General features: G+C 48.6%; 1 protein-coding gene and 1 long non-coding RNA gene across 4 annotated transcripts in view; both read right to left on the bottom strand.

Moving 5' to 3' along the window:
* LOC127555806 (uncharacterized) overlaps positions 1-23839 on the bottom strand; it is a 583775-nt gene that overhangs the window by 218042 nt on the left and 341894 nt on the right. The gene's annotated exons all lie outside the window — the stretch shown is intronic.
* Positions 1-23839, bottom strand: part of RCC2 (regulator of chromosome condensation 2) — a 44931-nt gene that overhangs the window by 7209 nt on the left and 13883 nt on the right. For all 3 annotated transcript variants that reach the window (XM_051988416.1, XM_051988417.1, XM_051988415.1), the window contains exons 3-11: positions 22535-22628; positions 19671-19814; positions 15708-15839; positions 15221-15309; positions 11704-11818; positions 9688-9854; positions 7621-7801; positions 6325-6430; positions 4430-4502 (exon numbers count right to left, since the gene is read on the bottom strand). In XM_051988416.1, the coding sequence (XP_051844376.1) occupies positions 4430-4502; positions 6325-6430; positions 7621-7801; positions 9688-9854; positions 11704-11818; positions 15221-15309; positions 15708-15839; positions 19671-19814; positions 22535-22628 (1101 nt within the window). The remainder of the gene's footprint in view (positions 1-4429; positions 4503-6324; positions 6431-7620; positions 7802-9687; positions 9855-11703; positions 11819-15220; positions 15310-15707; positions 15840-19670; positions 19815-22534; positions 22629-23839) is intronic.

The following is a 23839-nucleotide window of genomic DNA, read 5'->3' as shown; positions in this document are numbered from 1 at the left end:
CATTTTCTCTCCCTCCATGTCTCTCTCCCTTCCTCCCTCTTTCCTCCCCCCTCCTTCCTGTTCTTTCTTCTTCCCTCCCCTCTCTCTCCTTCCATCTTTCTGTGTGTGTCCCTCCCTCCTTCTCTCAGAATCAGAGCACTCCCAATGTGAAAGGGGGGGCTTAGAAGAGTAACACGTCCCCCTCCTCCTTGGCCGGCTGACTCGCTTTCTGCTGGTTACATTTAACAGACATTTCATGGAGGGGATTCCTTTTTCCAAGGCACAGGTGGAACTGCAGCTATCTGTGACTCAGGCCCTCGGGGCACCGGGACAAGGCCCAGGCTGCTGGAGGAGAGCCTTCGAGGCGTCCCTGCCCAACATCTGCCTCTGGGCAACACAGACAGGAGGCTCCTGACAGTCCTGGCCCCATGGAGCCACCATCAGAGAAGGAAGAACCGGGGCCCAGAGAGAGAAGCACCTGCACAGGCGGCCCCGGAGTCGGCCTCGGACCAGACCAGGACTCCGCAGAGAGAAGCTGGGGCTGTCCTGCCATCGCAGAGAAGCTAACGGAGGCCCTGGGAAACCAGAACCCATTTCCCCTTCTGAGACATGAATGACCACAAAATTCCAAAGGGTCATTTTTCCATCAACTCAAAAAAGGGACTCATTTTACAAGGAGGAAGGAGCAGCAAACAAGACAAGAGGTTTGGCCATCAGGACCAGCAGGAAAGGGGCTTAGGTCAAGGCTCTCACTGCCACAGGGAGCTCCAGAAAAAGAAACCTCTTCCTCTTCCCTCCCCCCACCCATTTGGGTCAGCACCTTCTGTTCTACCTAATGGCCTAGGTCTTTAACCTATTCTGTGTCAGGGACCTCTCCAAATAACATTTTTAAATGCATAAAATACATAGGATTAAAAAGGAACCCCAAATTTTGCTGAGATAAGGCTAGCCACATTTTTTGGGATGTTCACAGAGCATTGGGTTCTTCAGGTTGCTTGGACTAGAGAGAGGTGTCGGCAAACACTGCCTAAGGGCCCGGCCAGTCAGCCATCCGTTTTTGTATAACCTATGATAAGAATGTTTTTTCCATAAAATTTTATTTTAAAAATTCTTTCTGCCCACCCCTAACCTAAAGCACTCAAAAAATAAGTGAGGGGTGGGGGTGAGGGTCTACTTGAGTGACAGAAGCCCACTATGTGTCAGAAAGGACTTGAATTCGGGACTTCTGGCTCCAGGGCAAGCTCTTTATCCACACCCTGCTACTGCCGACAAATAAGGAGAGGTTTTGCTGCCAACAAACTTGCCTGTCCCAGACCAGGAGGTTTTGCTACCCGCTCTCTGGGTTTATAGCTTTATGTTAACTCACCACTACCTCTAAATGCTACCCTAAAAAGTTCCCTCAGAATTGCAAATTTATATTTGCAATTCTAATTCACACTTGCAATCATATGTATTTTTAAATTTATGTTACAATCTTTATATTTATTGTATTTATGATTTATTTTATAGTATTTATATTATAATACTTTAATTTATTTTATAAGCAACTTATTTTATAATTTTTTACATTTATTATACATTTATGATATAAAATAAAATACTATTTTTTATAAATGTAAATTATATTTCTATTTGCAATTATAATTCTGAATAGGATCTACAGAAACATCTGTGTCTCAGTAAGAGAAAGAAAACAACAAAATGGGTCAGATTTTCTCTTCATTTCCTGTCTTCTACCCTTCAAATGGGGTCAAGAGCTTCTCCGGCCTCCTTTAAGACTCTACACAAATCCCTCCTTCTGCAGGAATGGCCCAACGCCCCAAACCTAACTGCTACTGTCCCACCCCGAGATCACTTTCATTTGCTGGTATCTACTATCTACCTACATATGCACACAATCTCTTTCCCATTAAGCTGGCAGGCAACAACTGTGGACATAGTAAATGGTTACTACGTGCTTAAATGATTGACAGGAGGGAATGGCCAGCTCTTATTCCTCCTGAGTATAAGAATGTGATCAAGATGGAAAGCTTAGAGAGGAGAAAGCCTGGAGGAGCCTGGAGCTCCCCGATGGCTGCACGGGGCCCTCCCGGCCCGCCCCACACTGCTGGGGTTCAGGTGCTTCGGCTCTGATTGTGGAGGGAAGATAAGAGGGAGACAAAGAGGGTCACATTTCTAGGAGCGAGGCACGTGACTGGTAGGGGAAAGCGCCCGGGGCCCAGCTCAGGGGCTGAGGTCCACCCCAAAGCCTCAGGAGGCCCCGATTTAAAGGGGGCGGCACTGGGATTCAGAAAGCCCTCAGTCAAGAAACAGTAGTCAAGGATGAGATGCCTTCTTTCCAAATGGGCCACAGTTTAAAGCCCATTTTCTCTTTCTTTCTTTTTTTAATTAGTTTTTTATTTTCAAAATATATACATGGATAATTTTCAGCATTCCCCTTTACAAACCCTCAATTTATTCCCTTCCTCCCCTAGACAGTAATCCAATGTATGTTAAACATGTGCAATTTTTCCAAACCTATTTCCATAAATATCATGTAAAGCCCATTTTCAGAATGCTCAGGGATGGAGAATCTAAAGTCAGGGAAACCCAAAACATCTGACCTCAGACACTTAACTTACATGCATGTATTGGGCAAGTAATCTAATTGCTACTTGCCTCAGTTTCTTCATCTACAAAATGGGGTTAACAATACTTTCTGGGGTTGCTGTCAGAAGCAAAAGAGATAATATTTACAGACCGCTTAGCACAGGGTCTGGCACACAGTAGGGAATGTACAGTGCTGGCCATTCTTAGTGTTAAAAAAATCACTGAGGGAGTCAGACAGGACAACTCTCCCTCTACTTCCCCTTCTAAATCCCACCCCTAACTCCCAGAAATAGGAAGTTCCAGGTATGCAAATGTCTACAGACGCCTATAGCAGTTTTCCCAGCCATGTTTTTCCCCCTGGGAACTCCAGTAAAGTCCATGGATCTCTCCTCAGAAAAATGCTATTAAATGCATAAAACAAGGAAGATTACAAAGGAAGCCAGTTACAGAGAACACAGTTATCACAACTTCCAGTTCACTGATCCTGGGTCAGATCTATCAGAGACCTGCCTTAACGCAGGTCCTGCGCTAACCATTGCATCACGCTGTCTTCATATCGGCTCAGGAGGACGATGGTGCCCTGGGAAAAGCAGAGGCATTTGGGTCTGAATGCCGGCTCAGCCACTTTCTACCGGCCGTGCCTCAGTTTCCACACCTGTAAACGCGGGGCCCGGCCGCAGCAACCTCCCAAGGCCACGGCGCGAGCACCCAGGTCTCTTTTTGGCCACGCTCCGTTCCTGTGCCGCCAGGGAAACAGACAGAGGAGGGAGTCGGTGCTCGGGCCCCTCTGGGACCCCATCAGGACAGTGATGGTCCATTAGCCCTGCCTTAATCACTCGAGTAATTGCGACTAAAAATGGAGAAGACAGAACGAAAGCCAATTTAGTAAAGTGGGGGAGCTCCCGGGAGAGCCGAGAGGGCCGCCACTTTGTGGCATCCGCTAATGACTCCTTCCCCCTGGTCCTTATGGGGCGTCAGCATCTAAAAAGGCTTTGATGAGCCTGGAAAAGTCCGAGTCCAAAAGGGTACTCATTTGCTCTGTTTTAAAAGGGAGACAAAATCCTAACCCACTAATTGTCATGGGAAAATAGGCAGCGAGACAGGAGACATGGAGCCGTCCCTCATCACAGTCAAAACGTCTTTTGTGGAGTTCAGGGAGAACTGATTTTTAGAAAATCCCAACTCCCCTGGTTACAGGTATGGTCACCAGAAGAAGCCCTTGGCCATACCCGAATAGACTTGGAGGCGAATAGCCAAGACTATAAAATCCAGAAACATAGAAAGGGGAGCTCTTTGTACTTCAGTCCTCCGGTTCCGGTCTGTCTCTATTAAAAATCTGTAGGACCTAAGCACGAGAAAGTTCTGGAGTGGGAACTTTTTAATCAAGGAGTGACCTCACAGCACACAGAGCCAGGAACACAAAGCTGCTAGCAGAGCCCGGGTGTTTACTGGGTACTCCCAAATCCAAGGCTCCACCTGCTTAGCTACCCTGCCTGTTGTATCACAGCCATGCTCCAGAGGGACCAGGCCCTTCTCCGAGGATCCTCAAAGCTCTCGGGCTCAAGTCTGGGCATATCCAAACCTTCAGCAATGTCTATTCCCTAAACGAATGAAGGCTTCAAGAAAATTGGGGAAAACACTCACATCGAACAGATGGGGAGACCGAGGAAACTAGAACATGAGAACTGCGAAGAAGGGATCTTGGACGGACCCTCGATTTTGCAGACGGGGATAACTAGGGATTTGACTGTAGGGGACAGAAAGCGGGACAGAAAGTGGCCCTCTAGACTAGCAGATGCTCCAGGACTTTGATCCTTCCCTTTGCCCTCCCCTCGCGTCAGCCAAGATGCTGCCTTCTTACCAGTTCGCCGAAGGTTGGCGATGGGCCCCAGCTTATGGTGCTCTCGTCTGCAGCCACAATAATACTGCTCTTCCTGCAAACAGAGAAAGAAGGGTCACTGCCGGCCTGAGGGCCTCCTCCATTGCCCTGACCCCCATCCTGGGTCCTTGCGAGCTGTGGGCTCCCGATGCTGTCCGGAGCTCTGTGGCACAGCACCACGCGGCTTCTACTCAGCATTTCAGATCATCAGTGACAGAGGGAATTAATGTTCCAAGAAAGAGGGAAAAGATTTAAGACGTGAAAAACCGCCTCCTGGCCTCTTTCCTTTGTATTTCCTTTTTTTCTGTCTTTCTTGGCTTTTTTGTCCCAAGATCAGGCAGGAAAGGCAGCTTGCTGATCAGTCCAGAACTTTGGACAGCTTCCGTTCCAGGACCAGGCTACCCCACAGCAGGGAGCCCGACTCTTCGGGGCTCGCCACAGTGGGGTCAGACATTGCAGACACCCAACTGGCTTAGCCTGCTGTGGCTCACAACTCCCCCGCTCAAGAGCCTCCACACCACCTTCCAACTCTCCAGGAACTGGGATTCTCTGCACCGAGCCCAACCAGAGCCTGATTTTCTACAGGCTGATCCCATAAATTCTACTCTAAGATTGCGAAACACACCAAAAACAGGCCAAACAACTCGTAATTGTGACTTTGGTTATGTTCGTGGTACAGAATCAAAAGGAAACTGAGGTGTCAAGGGTAGAGCCTTGATGACTAATGAGTGTTAGAGCAGGTTTTGAACCTGAACCCCAGAATTCTCAATCCTTCCCACCATACAAGAAAAGATCTGAAGAGGTCTTCTAGAAGCATTCCTGATTTTGAGTCCCTAACACAGAATTTCTCAATCTACTTTGTTCTTAACACGGCCCTCCTTCTGATTCTGTATCTCAACTCAAAGGGTTCTTGCTCGCCGGGGTCACCAGCTCCCTGGGTGGGCATTCCAGGCTCCCCTATTGCATCTTCTGTGCTGTATCTCTTCAACGTAGACATGCTGCAGAAATGTGTCCTGAGGCTCTACTTTCTAAGCAGGACTCCTAAAATTTCGTTCAGTTCTTGACATCCCGTGTTCTAAGGGCCCTCCCAGCTCTGACCTCCTGGGTTCTAAGGGCCCTCCCAGCTGTAAATTTTCCTTGGTGACTATATCTGAGCCCTATATAGTCTTCAGTCCTACACATGCTGCTGAGCCACGGTCCTGTCACCTCTGGGTTCCTCCCTTGCATCTACATCGTTTCTATTTCTGCCTTCCCACCCCTTTTCTCACATTCATCCCCTCTGTCTGCTCCGACAGCACCTCAGTCCAGACCTCACACCCCAAATTTTCCTCGCTGTCCCACGTTCCTCCCCACCCCACACAATCCTGCCAAAAAGAATTTCTAAAGCACAGATTTCACTTGGTCACTCCCTTCCTTAGTAAATCCCAGGGCCTCCCAACTTACTTCTAGGAACAAACAGAAAATCTTGCTTGAGTATCAAACCCTTCGTGACTTTCTAGCTTTATTAAGACAACAAGAACTTTACTGGGCAGCTCAGTGGGTAGAGCAGAGGGCCTTGCGTCAGGAAGACCCAAGTTTAAGTCCAGCCTTAGACACCTACTAAATGACCCCAGATAAGTCACTTCAACCCGTTGGCCTCGTTTCTCATCTGCAACACAGGAACATTGCCACCTGTCTCTGAGAATTGTTGGAGGACCAAATACGTATATGTGTAGATACAGAGACTAGATACGTGTATTTGTAAAGCGCACAGCCCGGTCCCAGGCACGGCAGACACCCTATTACTACTGCTTCACAGCCGTTCCCATGCAGAACGGCCTGCCTCTGGGACGCTGCCGGAGGGGAGGATGTCGCCCTGAGTACCGCCAGTCACTTACCCACAAGCCAAACTTCTAATCTTCCAGCCACAGAGGTCCTGGACAGCTTTGGGATACATGGTAGACTCCCGAGAAGTGTTGGTAGCACCCCAAAAAAACAGGCCACCTAGAGAAAACACACAAAAGCTCCTAAGGAATCTTGGTAAGGAAAATGCTTTTTTGAAAAACTGGAAAATCCCCGTGGTCCAATCCCGGGAAACTGAGAGTACAAAGTGCCTGCCGCCTACCTACATGATCTAGCTCTTCACAAGTCGCCCGCCCACCAGCAGATGATAAGGTGCATTAGGGCCGGGACCTTTCTTGCCTCTCTTTGTCTACTAAATGCTTAGCGTGGGGCACACAGTGGGCAGTGAATAAAAAGCTCTGAACGAATTAATCCAAAGGAGTCATCCAACGAGGAGAGCGGACCCGGCACTACTACCAGGTGAAAAAGAATGAGTTACATGAGAAATATGGGGATGGTTAAAACGATTGCATGTGTATGAGCTATTATCAGGTTTTTTGCTATCGTGGGGGAGGAGAGAGAGAAATCTGAATTCAAAATCTAACAAAAAGTGAATGTTGAAAAGTATCTCTATATGTAATTGGAAAAATGAAATATTATTGAGGAAAAAAAAGGAATGGATTACATTTGAAAAAGAGTAACGAATGAGATCTGTGATTTCTTTGGCATGGAAAACTATTGCCAAAAGAAAGTTCTTAAACCAGTAACTATCTGCACCTTTCAGGGAACATACAATGTCACAGAGCCGAGTGACTTTCTCTATTCTAGGGGCCTGTTCTAAGGCCCTTCCAGGTCTGACTGTTCTGAGAGCAGGCCTTCTCCCAAGCCTTCCATTCGGTGTTCTAGGACCCCTGGGTAAGAAGGCAGGACCTAAGTTCACGTGTCCTGGCTTTCTATCTAGGCCAGCTCTGTACTGAATATACCAGGGAGCAGCTAATCTGCTTTAGACAAACATAAGGATGGAAGGAAAGTAACTTCCGTGATATTGGAAATGCAAAACCTAATGGAAATATCTTTAATATGAGTGCATGTGGATAGCCTAGAACGGATTACTTGCTGTCCTGGGCAGCAGGGAGGGAAGGCAGGAAAAAAATTCAGAACTCAAAAATCTTTCAAAAATGAATGCTGAAAACTATTTTTACATGTAATTGGGGGGAAAAACACTATTAAGTGAAAATGGAAAACATCTCTTCCTGTCCCCCTGCAGGAGCATCAGATTCTCAAAGGGAAAATCACCTTGTTTTTAGTACCTTCAAAACCCAGGGTCAAAATCGGGAAGAATAGCCACTAACCAACTTCACTGACGGCAAAGGAGCAGGTGTAGCCGGCATAGATTTGTGCTGCGCCACGGCCTGGGAAGTCAAAGAGCTTCACCAGGCGAGGGACCATCTCGTCCTTCTGCTCCGCGTGGCCCAGCCGGCCGTAGCCTCCAAAGCCCCAGGAGAAAACACGTTTCTGAGAGTCTAGAACCAGCTGCAGACAGAGGAGAGAACCGAAAGCTCAAGTCAGAGAGTCCAGCTAAGTGATGGGGCAGCTCCCCGGAGGTCTGGAGCTCCGGCTGAGTCAGCCGAGACCGACCGCGGGTGGAGACGGCAACTGCGACAGGACACAGTCCTGGGAGGGCGCGGGGAGCGCCAGACAATAAGCCACCTTTCTCTGCCAGCGCTGCTCTCGTCTGAACTGTTTTACGTCACTTTTCCCCTCCCCTATTTGAAAGCAAGAGGTTTATGTCTCCAGACAGCAAAGTAACTCATTCAATTCATATCATAATATTGATTAAACTGCAGAAAGCGCAAAGAAACAGGGAAAAAGGCCAAAACTCTAGGGAGACTTCTTCTCACACACACACACTGACACACACTCTCACTCATACTCACACACACTCTCACACACTCACTCACACACACTCTCCCACTCACACTCTCTCTCACATTCACACACACACACACACTCACTCTCTCACACTCACACACACTCACTCACACTCACACACACTCTCTCACACTCACACACTCTCTCTCACTCACACACACACACTCACTCTCACACACACACACACACACACACTCACACACACACCCCTCCCTCTGTAGCTAACCTCTTCCTACAAACACTCTCCTAGCCCCAGCATCACCCGTTACAGTAAGCAGATAGCAATCTCCAGATCACTGTGCTGGTTCTTTTTCCTGCTTGGGAAGGAAGTGCAGGGGAGCGGAGGCAGAGAATTCAGGTAATGCAAAGCAAAAACTATCCAATAAGGCCTATTTTTAAAAAATCAATCAGCCTCTGCCTAACGCAGCCAAAGGAGGACAAAGCAGTTGTGTCACTTCCGAGCTGGGAGCCCGTGGAAGCCTCAGCGTGTCCCCAAGCAGCGGAACCGCTGCCGGCAGCAGGACGAGAAGGGGCCCAGCCAGAGCCCCACAGAAGGCAGGTGGGATGCGAGGCTCCCGGGCCAGGGCCGGCGGCTGCCCGTCCTTGCACAGGTGCTCAGAGCTTTCCCCGGGGGGGGGGGGGGGGGGGGGGGGGGGGGGGCCTGTTCCATTCTTGTTCTTTACACTTATTAGGCGCTTAAGTGCCTGCTGGCCACTCATTAAGTATGCACATCACCCAAGCCATGATGCTCTAAGCTTTATGAATATGGAAGGGTTGGTTTAGGGAAAACTGTCCGTAACAGCAGGTATTCTCCCCTAAAATAGTCAATATAAAAATATGCATGCACGGTGCACAATTATGCAAAAACATTCCGCCATATGTAACGGCTTGGTGGCTAACAGGATTAATTTCCACTCATTTATGCCAGGTTGGCCGCGGAGCTCCTTGGGGCTTGGTGTAAGTCAGAACCAGGCCCGGGGCAGAGGGCAGAAGCGATGTCAGACGGGAGGCAGGGGCCCGGCCTTGAGCCCGGCCTGCGCCTTAGCACATTGTGCCCTGAGACAAGGCACGGACTTCTCGGTGCCTGCAGCCATCTCTTCTAGAGGCGGCTGAGCGGTCTTTCCCACGGCCCGTTCAGTTCCCTCTAATTCCCTGCCCCATGACTGCCCACCCCGAACAGGCTCCGGGCCTGGTCTGGTCTCACGCCAGGTCCCAAGGAGCCGCATGGCCACGTTTAGGAGTCCCCAACACTGACCCTGCGAGCCCCCGGACGACCCACCGCAGAGAGCGCCGCAATCGGACTCCGGGAGGGCTCGAGGCAGAAACCCTGACTCAGTCTCACTCTGCGTCTCCCCACAATCCCAGAGGCCTTCCCTGCGGATCCGGAGAGCGCGGCCCTGGGCCCGCCCCCTTACAGTGAGGGGCCACCGTGGCTCCCTCCCGCAGCGAGGACGCCCCCCGGCACAGAACCCCCAAGGCGCCCTTACCGTGTGGTTGGTGCCGCAGGCAACATCTCGGACCACCACGTTGGGGACGGGCAAAATCTGCCCATCCTTGGTCTTTTCGATGAAGATGGCTACTCTGCGGGGAACCAGCTCGCAGTCATATTCTATCCTCTGAGCCCGGGCAATGAACTTCCCGTCAGAATTGTGTCCTGTCACCAAGCAGAAAGCCAAGATTTGAAAGCAGAATGACCCTAGCCCACGAACCGGCGCCGAGCAGCCTCTCCGGGCCGGGGGCGCAGGTGTCTGGCTCTGCAGGGGCTGCCCGACTCTCACTCCCCGAGGGCCCCCGCGCCTGACCCAGACGGCCGCAAAACCTGTGCTGGCCACGCTCCCTGGGACGCGGGGCCAAGGAAGAGGCAGCCGCCTCTGGGGCTCCCTCCCCTCTCCCCTCTGAGGTAACCAAGCTCTCTTCCTGGCCCAGGGAGAGCCCACAACCCGGAGGTGGGCTCCAAGGGCCCGGCCAGCCGGGGCACTGAAGGCAAAGCGAGCCTGCTCGGGACCCCCAGGAGGTCAGAACTAGCCTGGTCGGGACAGCACTGGTCGAGTGGGTGACCACACAAACTAGTTTGTACTGGAGGAAAACCAAGTGTGGCCACGCCAATGTGTTTCTCCCAGCTCCTTCTCTCTCTAGCCAGTCCCATCGTGCAGGCAGCCCCGGACTCCTCAGTCTCGGGCTCCCCAGGGCCGTCTCAGTCCCGCTCTCAATCATCTCTGCGTCTAGGTGGCAACAGCAGCTTCTTGCTGCTCCCCTTCAACAACATGCCCTAGCTGCTTAGTGCCTTCCTCATGTCTCCCTTGGGATTATTTTCTTATTTTTTCTGTCTTCCCCCTTTGCTTGAATGTCAAAAGATTCTCACAAATTCAGCTCAAAAGTCACTTCTTAGAATGACCTTTGATCTCCATGAGAACAAGCCTTCCCCACAGTCCTAAGGGGGCAATAATCACTATGTGCCCATTACTGTTTTGTCATTACACGCTCCACTTGGGTATGGACCAGGTCTCATCCTATTTCCTCCTTTCTCCCCTTTCTCAGCCCTAGAGCTCTCCATATACTCTGTGGAGCCCCCCACCCCCCACCCCCCAGCCCTAAAGCTCTCTCCCCTGTACTCTGTGGAGCTCCCCCCTCTCCCCCCAGCCCTAAAGCTCTCCATATACTTTGTAGACTTCATATTGAATGAAGGGCTTTTGTTTGGAATCAGTGCAGACAAATCTTCCTCAGTGTGGTGTTTATAGAGGGCAGGGAAACATACTTATTTTGACCTAGCTCTAAACATATCATTAGATGAAAGATGAAGGAGTCTCCTGGGGGATCTTTTTATTACTAAGACTCCCCCCTTCCAATATAATACACTTAGGTTCCCTTTTGTTGACTCATTTCTGGCTGGCTTTGGGATGAGTAGAGCCCACATCCCTCCAGTTTGGGGAGCTGAAGGTCTAGGTCCAGATCAATAAAAGACCTAATAAACCCAGTCCCAGGATGGTCCGGTTGGAATGATACAGACAGCAAAGCTGAGGACCGGTGCGTGGAGGACGAGTGGTCATTCTGAGCTCTGTGGAAAAGTGACGTTTTGGGTCTTTTCTGCAGGGGGAGGATTTTGAAATGAAAAAATGTCCCGGCTCATGTCATAGAAGACAACTGAATAACTGAAGAGAATGGGAAAAGGAGGAAAATGCTCGGGTGTCTCCTTCCTAACTCTGAGCTCAGGTTCACATTTTTCCTTTCCTGGTGAGGGTGGGAGATACAATGGGCTATGAGTGATGGAGGACGATGGAAGATCACTCCCCTGCCCAGTTGTGACTTGTGGTGGCTACTCAGAGAGCTCCACCCTCCATGTTTCACATTCTGGTGAAAGTTTGCAATCACTTAGTCGTGACCAGCTATTATCTAAGATCAATGGACCACACTTTGAAAACACATATGTTTAGCCTCCACTGAATTCTGGTGTGCAATGTGCAGTTGAATTAACAGAAGCTTTTAAAAAGAATAGGTTGCCATACCCAGCTGACCATATTCAGGGCACCCAAAGGAGTACAGGTTTCCTTTGCAGTCCATTATCATGCTGAACTCAGCCCCACAAGCCATTTTGGTAATTGGCTGGCCATTGTACATTATCTAAAAAGAAAAAAAAAAACAATGAGTAATGTTTTAAAATTAAAAGAGAAAAGGAAGAAGAGGAAGAGAGAATGTGAGAGGAGAGAGAATGGGAGAGAAAGGGAAATAGAAGGTTGAAGGAAGAAAGGAAAGGAACTAAAAAGGAAAAAGAGGAAGAGGAAGGAGAGAAAAGGAGAGACAAAAAAAGAGAAACAGAGGAAGATAAAAAGAAGGGAAGGAAGGGAAGAGGAGAGAGAAAAAAGAGACACAAAGAGAAAATAAAGGAGGAGGAAGAGGAGAGGGGAAAAAGGAAGAATGAAAGGAAAGGAGGACAGAGAAGAGAGAAGTCAGGGAAGGGAAAGGTAAAAAAAAAGATATGACTAACAAAATAAACCAACCCCTGCTCACCCTTTTGCAATGGAGCATGGAAAATTTACAAGGACATCAAGGGAACTTAATGGGCTCAACTATTCTTTGTGAAAGAGGTCAGGAAAGTACAAAGAAAAGGCCTTTAAAGAAGAAAGAAGAGGAACTAAACAACATGAACACAGAAGAACAGAAAGATAAAATAACTAGGTGAAATGCACAGGAAATTAAAAGAAAAACACCCACTGCTTTACCCCTTGGATTTAAATGTGTCACCCAAAAAGCTTTGGCAAGACTCTTTCAGTTTGATCTTGTCTTTTAGCCACTGTAGCACTAATGAGGAATAAAATGATACCTGAGTGGGCAAATAAAGGGAAAAGGAATGGGCCCAAAGCCAGTACTCTTGAATTTTCTGGTATCAACTGTGTGGTATCTGGAAGAAATCAATAGTTTTCCCTGCTGTTTATTACTCTACAATATGAGAATCCCTTTGAATAAGAAGCTAGAAAATAACCAACTGACAACCAAAGAGAAGGGCATGAGATTGACCAGGAAGGTAAATTAAAAGCAACTGGTTGAAAATGCAGTGGAACTCAACCAAAATTTGTTAAATATCTTTTAAACCACACAATGTCTTTAGATCTGCTTTCAAGCAGTTTACAATCCAGAGTAGAAGAGCTAAGATGCATCCAAAAATAAACTTTTCCAGTGTCGCTTCTAGATTTGTTTTCCAGAGATCATAAAAAAGGGGAAAGGACCCACATGTGCAAAAACGTTTGTAGCAACTCCTTTTGTAGTGGCAAGAAACTGGAAATTAAATGAATGCCCATCAGTTGGGGAATAATTGAGTGAGTTATGGTATACGAATGTTATGGAATATTATTATTATTCTTTAAGAATGATCAGCAGAATGGTTTCAGAGAGGCCTGGAGAGACTTATATGAACTGATGCTAAGTGAAGCTAGCAGAACCAAGAGAACGTCTTGTAACAAAATACACTGTGTGATGACCAACTATGATAGACTTAGCTCTTCTTAGTAATACAGCAGTCCAAGACAATTCTAACAGACTTCGTCTGGAAAATGCCATACACATCCAGTGAAAAGACTCATGGAGACTGATGTTTATCAAAGCATGCTATTTCCACCTTTTTTGGGTTTGCTTTTTCTTTCTTTCACAGCATTACTAATATGGAAATAGGCTTTAAATGGTTGCATATATCAGACTGTTTGCTTGCTATCTTGAGGAGGAAGGGGAGGGTAAAAAAAATTTGGAACTCAAAAATGAATGTTGAAAACCACCTTTACTTGTAATTGGAAAAATAAAATACTGTTGAAAAGGAAAAAAGACCATTGCAGCAATTACCTTCAAATCGGTCCAAAGATGGACTTGGTAGAAGACTTTTAACTTCCCTCCCCCACTTTATACTATTTCCCCCCAATTACACGTAAAGATAGTTTTTAACTTTTCTAGATTCAAACAACAGTACCAATAGCTCCTGTCCTTTAATCCCTTCCCTGTATGTTCTATTCAGTGGGCATGGAGGATGTGCCAACATAGTATGCCAGCATTACCTAATGGGACTTTGGAGTCCCAGTGGTGATAGTTCCTACCAGTGACCTCAGTGAGACCAGAATCCTCATCTACAAAATGTGCAACATTTACACTACCTAGTATAAAAGGGTGGTTTTTAAGGAAAGAAAAATACGTAACCATAAGTTATATAAAAGTCTGTATTTTTATCTGTATGCTGTTTTTCTTCTCACTTTGACTTTAAGCTGCCTGTGTACAGGATCATATCACAAACGGCTCTATACTCTACTCCTAACAGTAAAATGGGTTTCTAGATCCAATTTTAAAAACAAGGCAAAGGGGCTGCCAAACAATTTTTTTAATTTTATTTTTAAATTAAATTTTAAAATTTAAAATCTCCTTCTCCTCCTCTGCTACCAAAACAGAAGGGAAACAGTTGTACAGTAAAGAGGAAACAAAAGCTCAGGGGGAAACTGCCAATCCTAAAGCCCTCGGTGACAAGAAGGTCACCTTGACAATAGTCCTGGCCACTCCCAAGAGGCCACCTTAGCCGTCCACATGGAGAAAGGAGATGAAGGATGGGCATTTCCCACCTTATGGTTCTGAGGTTAAAGGAGCATCCTCCGGTACCTCTCTCTCCAGCAAGCCCCAGGGACAGACAATGATGATCAAAACGACCTAAAAGGAGATGAGGACGCACAGGGAAACCAGACAAGGCCTTCCCTTTGGAAGTCAAGATTCCTGGGCCAGTACACAGTGCAAATCATGGACCATCGTCGCCTCCCAAGGTCCGGGGGCCAAAGCGGGAGCTGGCGGCGACTGCCATTAGCTGTGCTACAATACCGGGATGCGTGTATTGAGAGCAGCAGAGACCTCACGGGCCACCCATGTCTACAGGAGGGACTTGCTCAGGCTCTCTACCTCATACACAGCTATAGCAAAGAGGAAGGCTTCCGGCAGCTGGCTTAGGTCCTTACGAAAGCCTGGAACCAAACAGCTCAGAGTCACACAAGGTGGGATGGCTCCTGAGGAGCACAGGGGGAGAGAACGCTCACACCCCAGCAATCTTAAGAACTGGGAAAGGAGGTGATTTACAGTGGGATGGGCAACTCAAGCAGTCCCTGCGGCTTAGAAGGAAGTCCGAGCACTGGGATAGCTTGTCCCCAGGGACCAGGTCAGTGCATTATCAGAGGCAGACCTGAACCCAGGGCCACTTTGTTCAAGGGGCGGCCTTCCATCCCCCTCTGCCAGCTAGCTGCCTGTTGGTTGAAGGTTGAAAATAAAGAGAAAAATAAAAGTAGGATCTCTATAAAGGAAGAATGCTTGAGCCACGTTCATAAAATAATGCAAGAAGCCCAGGATGTGAATTCTGTATCCCACCCAAAACTGGCTCGCCCTTTTCCAGTAGGTCGACCAACATATCAAACGAAGAGCATAGTTCCCATTTCTAAGAAGCAAAACCAAAAGAGGGGCATTAAAAAAGCTCCAAATCCATCAGCCACGAGAAAGGAAATGGCTAATTACCTGTGCAGGGCTGGGGATGGCGTCGGTCTGATTGCCAAGGCCAAGCTGCCCCATCTTGTTCTCTCCAAATGCAAACACCGAGCCAGTTTCTAGGAGGGAATAAAATAAAAAGGGAAGAGAGTGAACATTCTGAATGTTACGACAACAACGTTATCTCAAGCACAGAAATATTAAACACGCTGCTCATTTACTGAAGATGGAGTGTTCCAGAGGTGGAATAAACTGATACTTTCCAAAATCACCAACTCTTATCAAAAAATGAGAGCACAAAGAAATGCTTTGTTCCCATTTGCAAATGGAAACAGTAATCTTCATTTTCATCCTGCTAGAGGTACTTCCTGTTTCTAAGGCCCTTCTTTCCAAAGGCCAAAGGTCTCCGAGATATTGCCTGCTGCCCACCTGGCCCTCTGGAAACACCATGATACCCTCAAGTCTGCCACTGAACCACTCAGGGCTCACTCTGCCCAAAAAGGATTGTCCTGTGTACCTGTCAAAGCCAGAGTGTGGTTCCTTCCACATGCAGCGGACACAATCACTTCCTTGCTGAGGACTTCAATGAGTTTGGGGGCTTCCACTCTCTTGGTATCTCCATGTCCAAGCTGCCCCTTCTCATTTCGACCTGAGAAGACCAAAAGAAAAATCAACAAGGCAAGAAAGAGATGCAAAGTGAGGCTTAACATAGGAGTCCCTATGGTCTTAGGAAAGGAAAATTCACTAAGGGAAGACCCATTATCATCCTGCTTTGCCACTCACCCTAAGGGACTTCATGTGTACAACTAAACTTCCTCTAGCTGCAGTCTTTTCACGTAGGGAGGGGAGTCCCCCAGAAGGAGTGGCTAATTGGTATCCTTAGCTCTTTGTACATATTAAGCACTAAATGCTTCCCCCCCATCCCAACCATTCATCAATTCACCCAGCCAGCCAGGGAAACATCAATGTAGAAATACATACAAAATATATAAAAAGCTAATGTAAAAATAACATCCAACCAGCATCTGCAGGTGTAATCAGAACACTCATTGTCTGGAAACCCATGGGACTTGACCATCTCATCCCACCACCATGCTTTTCATGAATGGTATTTTTTGACACCTGACTAAAACATTCGATCTCGGTGCTTTCAGCCTGCTCCACGGCCCACGGGGATCATGTCAGTCATTTTTCTTATTTTTATCCACTTTATAAACGGAGCTCAAATCCCCCACCATATAAACCTTTAAGTACCGAGTAACCTGTAAACAGCCACCACAGACCAGAATTTCATCCACAGTAACCTATCCCCTTCCCTAAAAGCTAAGGGCCCTCCCAGCTCTGACATCCTGAGTTCTAAGGGTCCCTCCCAGCTCTGACAAATGTGTTCTAAGGGTCCCCCAAGCTCTCATATTCTGTATATACAAAGAATAAAAAGAAAAAAAAGAAAACCCAAATGAGGATTTTTTATTCCTGGAGAATATTCATCTTATCCTTAACTTGAAATTAGCTAAATCTGTTAAGAGGATAGTGTAGGTGCAATGGAAAGAGCTCTTACTCTGAAGTCATGGGACCCGAGTTCAAAATCCACTTTAACCTAAGTGACTTGGCCAAAATCCACTCATTGGTCCATAATCTCTCTCTTTTCCCTCATCTATCACAGCAGAGGGTGTAAGTCAGTGCCTTACAGCTTGAAAGCTGGAATACTCCCAGTCTCCGAATGGAAAACATACCAAGAGAGCCAAGCAGAAAACATCAAGAATAGAATGACAGTCTTTAGATGTGTGAATGATTACCGTATGGACAAAAAGAAACTGTTCTCAGCAATAGGGTTGAGTTAAAGGTGTTTTCAATTCAGACACCCTAACATTCAAGAAATGAATTTAATACGCCAGAATTAAGGTCTGGCCAAGTCTTGGAATTTCTCTTTGGAAAATTTTAAGCCGACCATGTGTCCACCTGGCATGGCATCCAGTCAACATGGGAGAAAACCCAGGATTCTGAATTATCCCATGGGGCCCAAAGTGTGGTCAATGGCCATCAAAGAGAGTCACCAAACAGTTACATTTATCTACAGGGAATCCAGTGTGGGGAGCCTGAAATAATAAATGCCTCATGAGACAAATCCTAGCTTTCATCAGAAGTACTCATTCTATACTTCCTAAAAACCAGAACAGTCAAAAAAGCTCAAACACCTTATAAAGTAAAGAGTTCTTCATCATGAGGAAATGTTCAAATGGAGGATAGATGTGAGGAAGTGGATTCCTGTCCAAATACTGTTAAATTAATGGCTCTCTGATCTTTGTCAGCTTCCCTGTAGTGGGAGCACTCAGACAGTAGAAATGGATTCAAATCCCATTTTTTTCAGTGAGGCAATGGAAGTGACTTACTCAGGGTTACACAGCTAGTGAGCGTTAAGTGTCTGAGGATGGATTTGAACTTAGCTCCTCCTGACTCCAAGGCCCGTGCTCTGTCCACTGCACCATCTGGCTGCCCCCAAATCCCACCTCTGACACTGTGTGTTACCTGGGGCAAGTCCCTTCACTGCTCTGGATCTCAGTTTCCTCATTTGGAAAGGATGTTGGGATTGAATGGCCTGTGAAATCCCTGCTAGCTCTCATATGATCAAAGGAATAATAACAACAATAAAATCACCAGATTATTTATGATGACTTTAAAAATGCATGAGGCATAAGGCAATTAGATGTTTAATCTTATATAAAATGATTTTACACAGACCTAGACCGAGTAAGGGGGCTGATGACTGTTGAAGGAAGGGATTTTTCTTTTTGCAAAGCATCTAAGAGACACTGGAACCGTAAGCAGTCTAAGTATGTCATCATAAGGCCATAAAGTATAAATTTGGGCCAAATAAACTTGTTGGCTTTTTTTTTCCTTTCAGCGGAACTACAAAATTAGCAGCCAAAGGAACACAACAGATGTTTCTTGTATTTGGACCTTGGTGAAGCATCTCATGAAACTGCAAAAAATGGTTCAAACAGACTGAAACAAAAATAGCATCATCTGGACGAAAAGCTGGCCAGAGGATTAACAACAAAGGGTGGTGAGCAATGCTGGCAGACTTAGAATCAGAAAGGACAGGGTCTGGGAAATCCCAGGAACTTTCAGGGACATATCTTGACCATCAATACCTTCATTAATGACTATAAATAATAAAGAAATGAATTAAAATAGAGCAACACCACCAAAGTTACAAAATCTGGGCGCTGGGATAGATCTTCGTGGTTATCTGATTTAGGGCTTCTTGACCAGGGGTCGCCTGTTATAGCTTTGAAAATAAAGGAGTTTGTGAATTTGGCCTGGGGTAGGATGGAACCAGAAATTGCATCTTTATTTTGAAAGAAATGGTTTCCTTTGTAATCCGTAAAATTGCATACAACATGTAGGATATTATTTTATGCAATTAAAAACATAATTCTGAGAAGGGTTTTGTAAGCTTCACCAATACTTCCAAAGGATCCGTGACACAATAAACAACATCATCACCATTATTGCAGTTTCATGTATAGCTCTCCCTATGTGCCAGGTACTGTGTGCCATACACTTTACAGGTACCATCTCATTTGATAAAGAGAATAATTCTGAAAGATAGGAGCTGCAATGATTCCATTTTATAGAGGAGGAAATTGAGGCTGGCAGAGGTTAAGAGATTTTCCCAGCATTATAACCAGTGCCTGGAGCAGAATCTGAACTGACCAAATCCAGACCCCCTCCCCACAACAATAGTGGTCTTTGCCACCCAGAGACAAGAAACAAAGGCAAAAGGAGAAGAATCAATTCAGAAAGTAGACCAAGGAACCAAGGGCAAACCCAAACACGTAGGGGAACAGAGCAGGTGAACCAGTGCCAGCCCTACTCTTAGGAGCACGGTTCCCTGCAGACCGGGCCGTCCAGGGCACGCGCCAAGGGGCCCAGCAAGGGTTCTACGGCAATCACAGAGCCCCGGCGTGCAGGGCCTGGGCCCGCTACCAACGAGCAAGGTACTGCCTGGGAGTGAAACGAGGCGCGCCGATGGTGGCAGGAGGAGGATGGTGTGTGGACTGGATTCTAATGGGACGTGGCGGAAGGGGGAGCAGCAAGAACAGAGTTCTTCTGTCACGCCGAGCTACGGAGCAAGAAGGCGGCAGTCTGGCTGGGGAGAACCCCCTCAGGCACGGTGCCGCCCAAATGGAGGCTGTAGATGCAACCAAGGTGAAACCGAGTGAGAGGAGGCAGAGGGAGGGCCCTGCCCTGCAGACAACAAAAGGAGGGAACACCTGATCATCCACAGCCCGCCAAAAAGTGGAAAAGGGGATTACAAAGGAAAGGTGAAGCAAAAGGGCTCAGAGTGAGGTCTCTCCCAAATAAACACAATGGGGGAAAAGGGCTGCTACCTTCAAAGGCAGGCTCTGATCCCACCTGAGGAGCCCGCTCTGCACGAGGGCCAGGTAACCCAAGTGCTGGGCACTTTCTCACTTACCCCAGCTCCAGAGTTTTCCTTCTGTGGTGATGAGGAGACTGTGAGCAGCACAGGGGCCCGAGACCACCGTCCGCACCTGGACCCCGGAGAGGCAGCCATATCTGTGTGGCCCCCACAAGTTCTGCCCCAGGTTGCGGTAAGCAGCTGCAACAACAAACAGGTACCAAGTTAGATTGTTTCACGTACCGAGGATTCCCAAACCCCGCCAGTGAAGGAAATAAATTCCCGAAAGACAACTGTGGCCTGCAAATGGATGTTCTTTGGGACAAGAGTACCTGGCTTTGGCCTTAAGTTTCAACTCTTGTGAAAAAACCACCTCGATCACAAGGTTGTTAGGAAACTACATTGACTCTACACAGCCAGCACCTCCCACATTCATGGCACAGTTATTCAACAAACCCTTGAGCAGCACCTACTAAGTGCCCAGCACTGTACTAGTTACATTTATTCAACCACCACTTCAGCAGCACCTACTAAGTGTTAAGCTAGGTTCTGTGGATGCAAAGAATGAAAAGGAAGTAGTAGCTGCCCATTACATTCTCCTAGATAAAAAGTCTTCTGAGTCAATGTGGGCCACCAAGGTACCACAGAATGCAAGGACCAGGAGCTTCACAACCTCCAACCTTGGGACCCTGGGGAAAAGCGGTCCTTCCACCACCCCTAATCGCGACTACTCACCCCTCTAACTGAGGTCTGGGTTTCTTGGCTTTTTGGCCCTGGGATTCCAGAAGCCCAGGAGCACGGGCCCAAGGGTCTCAGGCTGGGCTAGCGCGAGCTCCGGGTCTCACTGATCGGAGGGCAGCCACCGACCATCAATGCCCTGGCTCCGTCAGGGGGATCTGCATCTATTCAGGAAGTCTATTCCTACACTTCCATCCCCCACAGGAGAAGCCGCCCAATCTCTCTCGTGCAGGGACGGGACCAACCCCTCGGAGCCCATCTTGTGGGCACTCCCCAATTATCTGTCTAAGAGCCCCGGGATTACAAATGGCAACTCGTTCATTCCTTGGTGCTGGTGGGAGGGGAAATCGAGGACGTGGTGCTCCCCTTCCCAGCAGAGCCGTCTTCCCTTTCTGACTCATTTCGGAGCATCTCCTCAGCCAAAGGTCGCCTGGGATTACCTCATCCAGCCCCTCCCGGGGACCGAGGGACAGACGGAGGCCCAAAGACGAGCCCCTTGCCCAAAGTTTCCGAGTCGCCAACCTCCAGACACAGGCTGAATGGCGAGTAATAGGAAGGACGCTCACATCGGTGTGAGGTTTCCTTTCCTTCAACGTGTCTTGACCAAGTTTGAGCCAGGAGCACAGAAAGCCGTGGGGGCAAAGGGCACCCGGAGCCTCCCAGGTGGCCGGTCACGGCCCTGCCGGAGCATCCCTCTCCCCAGCACGACTGCAAACTAGCAGCACCCCCTCAGCCGGTGGAGAGGGAAGATTTCTCCCCAGCAGGCCCCGGAGGAAGCCTCGTGCAAAAAAAAAAGGGGGCCGGAGGCTCGGGGGTCTGATCCTGCGCATGGAGAATCAGCAGGAACCCAGGCGGTGTCTTGGGCATTAACAAAGGCCGGACGAGATTCCTGGGGCTGCATCCCCAAGTCGGACCTTCACTGACAGGGGCAACAAAAGGCAGCAGAAAACAAACGGTTTTCTTTATACAAGAGCGTTGGCTGGGCTCGGAGGCTGGAGCCAGAGGCCTCGGAGCCCTGCAGGAGGAGCTGATCAGGAACAAGGGCCAAGACTGAGTTATCAAGGGTGCGATCCAACGCCTTCAGGTTGCAGACGACCAACTGCGGCCCAGAGAGGTCGGCTAACTCCAGTCCTCGGCCTTGTCTCCACTGAGCCTCAGTTTTCTCCTCCGCAAAGTGGGCTGGATGCCTCCACTACCTACCTTACCTCACAGGATTTCTGTGCAAAAAACGGGGTTTATGGAGGCTGCCATGTAGCCTAGCTGGGAAGGTTGCCCCCTCTTCCTGGTCTCATTTCCCATTGCAGCGGGGATCCCCTTGGGACCTAATTCCAGATCATCTGGAAGAACATGACCTGGTGCCCACATCTCAACCGGACATGAGAAGCAGGGACATCACAGCTTGGGGGCAAAACCAGGAGACCCCGGGATGTATCCAGACAAGGGCGGCCGCATTCAAGGAGAAGGCGGCCTTGCTGCTGGAGGGAAACCTCAGGCACGGCAGAACAGACAGGGCGTCCTGCTTTGCCCTCTTGATCAGTCATGACCCAAAGGCCCGGTAAAGGGGCACAACGAAGGGCATTTGCCACCAGGGCCCCCCGCTCTGGGTCGGGATTAGAGTGGCTTGGCGGTGGGATGGGGGATGCTCAGGGCGGTGCCTTGGCCCATTCACTCCACAATGACCCCAGGGCTCCTCCTGACACCTTTCCGACCCCTGGGTCGAGGGTGGCCCTTCTTCACCCCCTATCCCCCCTGCCTGGGAGTGCTGGCACGCAAATATCTGCCACTGGGAGAAAGCAGTGTTGGAGAGTACTTGGGACCGTTCCAAGTGCAAGCAGTCATCATAACACATGGAAACGGGCCAAGTGGGCTTTTTTCTCAAGGGTTTGTGCGTAGCCGGGCTGGTGTCCTCAAGAGGAATGATACCTATTTTCTGGAAGTGATGGGGGCGGGGAAGACAGGAAGGAAGGTGCCGGTGCAAGGCTCTCCTCCTCCTCCTGTTTACTCCTCCAGGCAAGGCCCCTCCAAGAGGCGGGCGGTTTACGGTAGCTGCTTTACGCTGGAATGGCTGGGGCACAGCCCCACACCCCACAGGTGGAGGCCCGGCTTGTTTCTGCTCATAAAGGAAAGGGGACCCCAAGGGAGAGGTTTGTTGTCAGGCCTTGGACAAGCTTTGTTTCTCCTACCTTGCTGTTTAGGCACTTCCTTCCGACCAATGAGGTCCCAGTTGGTCGCCCCAAAAATCAAAAGCTGCCCTCTGCACTTGGAGCCTTCAAGTTTCTACGAAGGAGGGGAGGAGAAAGGAGAAAAGCGTCAGCGTTTAATGCCACCTCTGCAGGCAGACCTCCCAGGCTCCGCGGGCCCGCCAGCAGACAGCAGGAGCAGGGAATGGTGCCTCGTTAGCTGCTGGCACCCAACTGGCCGCTTCTCAGGCCCTGCCGAAGTGGCCCTCGGCAATCCCGCAACCTGAACGCGGGCTTGGATACGCGGCGTCCCGTTCCTGCGTGCGGCACCTCCCTTGCTGTGCCCAGGGCTCAATTTTTATCTCTTGATTTCTTATTTAAATATATTTTGCAAAACACTGAAAGAACCAAGAGACCCATCAAATTACACTCCCTCCCTCCCATCTTGCAAAATGATTCAACACAGGTATTTGCAAGACCCCTGTAGAGAGAGTATTAAAACTGGCTCTTCCTCAGGGCCAAACTTATCCACATTTTCCTATCAGCAAGCACAGAGCCCCCCACAGATCCGGGCTTACTTCTGCACAGTAATTAAACCTGGCCACTCTCTCCTCCTGCTCTTACCCCTCACTACCTAGTGGGGATCAAGAATCACTGACTAGGGAAACGGAGGGATGGGAGGGAGGGGAGACGCCCCCAAACACCCTCTAAATCCCCCAAAGCTCTTCTCCACTCCTAAATCTTCAAGGAAGAGACGCAGAGAGGGCGCAGGAGGTCCGGGACAGGCCTTCCTGCAAAGGCCATTCACTCTGCACTCCCATTAGTCAACAGGAATCAATGATGAGTGAAATGAGGATATTCCCCAGGGCGCAGACGTGTAAGTGAGAAGCCAGAACTGCTAGCCAGTTTATTTCAGCGCTCCTTCTGACCCAGTCTACTGCTGGTATCATCCAAATGATTCGTGGCCATGGATTCCCCTTGTTTCCTGTTTCAGTATCTATAGATGAAAAGTTCATCAACTTCTCTAGAACTTCCTCATCTGTAAAACAAGCAGGCTGGACCAGACCTTTAAGGCGCCCCCCCACCCCCCAGCTCCAGATCATAAAATCCCTTACTGAACAACCTATTTGTGATGGAAAATTATAAAGACCAACACCATCGGGAACAAAGGGGCGATCCGGACAGGCATGCCCTTCCCTTCCATCCCATCTCTATGGGAGATCCCCAACATCAGGCACTACGGCAGACTTTAGCCTAACTGCTGTGTTTTTAAAATTTCATCCTCTCTTCCCCAGGATGGCTCCCTGG

This window comes from Antechinus flavipes, chromosome 3 (genome assembly GCF_016432865.1).
Source record: "Antechinus flavipes isolate AdamAnt ecotype Samford, QLD, Australia chromosome 3, AdamAnt_v2, whole genome shotgun sequence".
Classification (NCBI taxonomy): domain Eukaryota; kingdom Metazoa; phylum Chordata; class Mammalia; order Dasyuromorphia; family Dasyuridae; genus Antechinus; species Antechinus flavipes.
The sequence above is the reverse complement of the archived record's forward strand: the minus strand, read 5'-3'. Positions and strand labels throughout refer to the sequence as shown.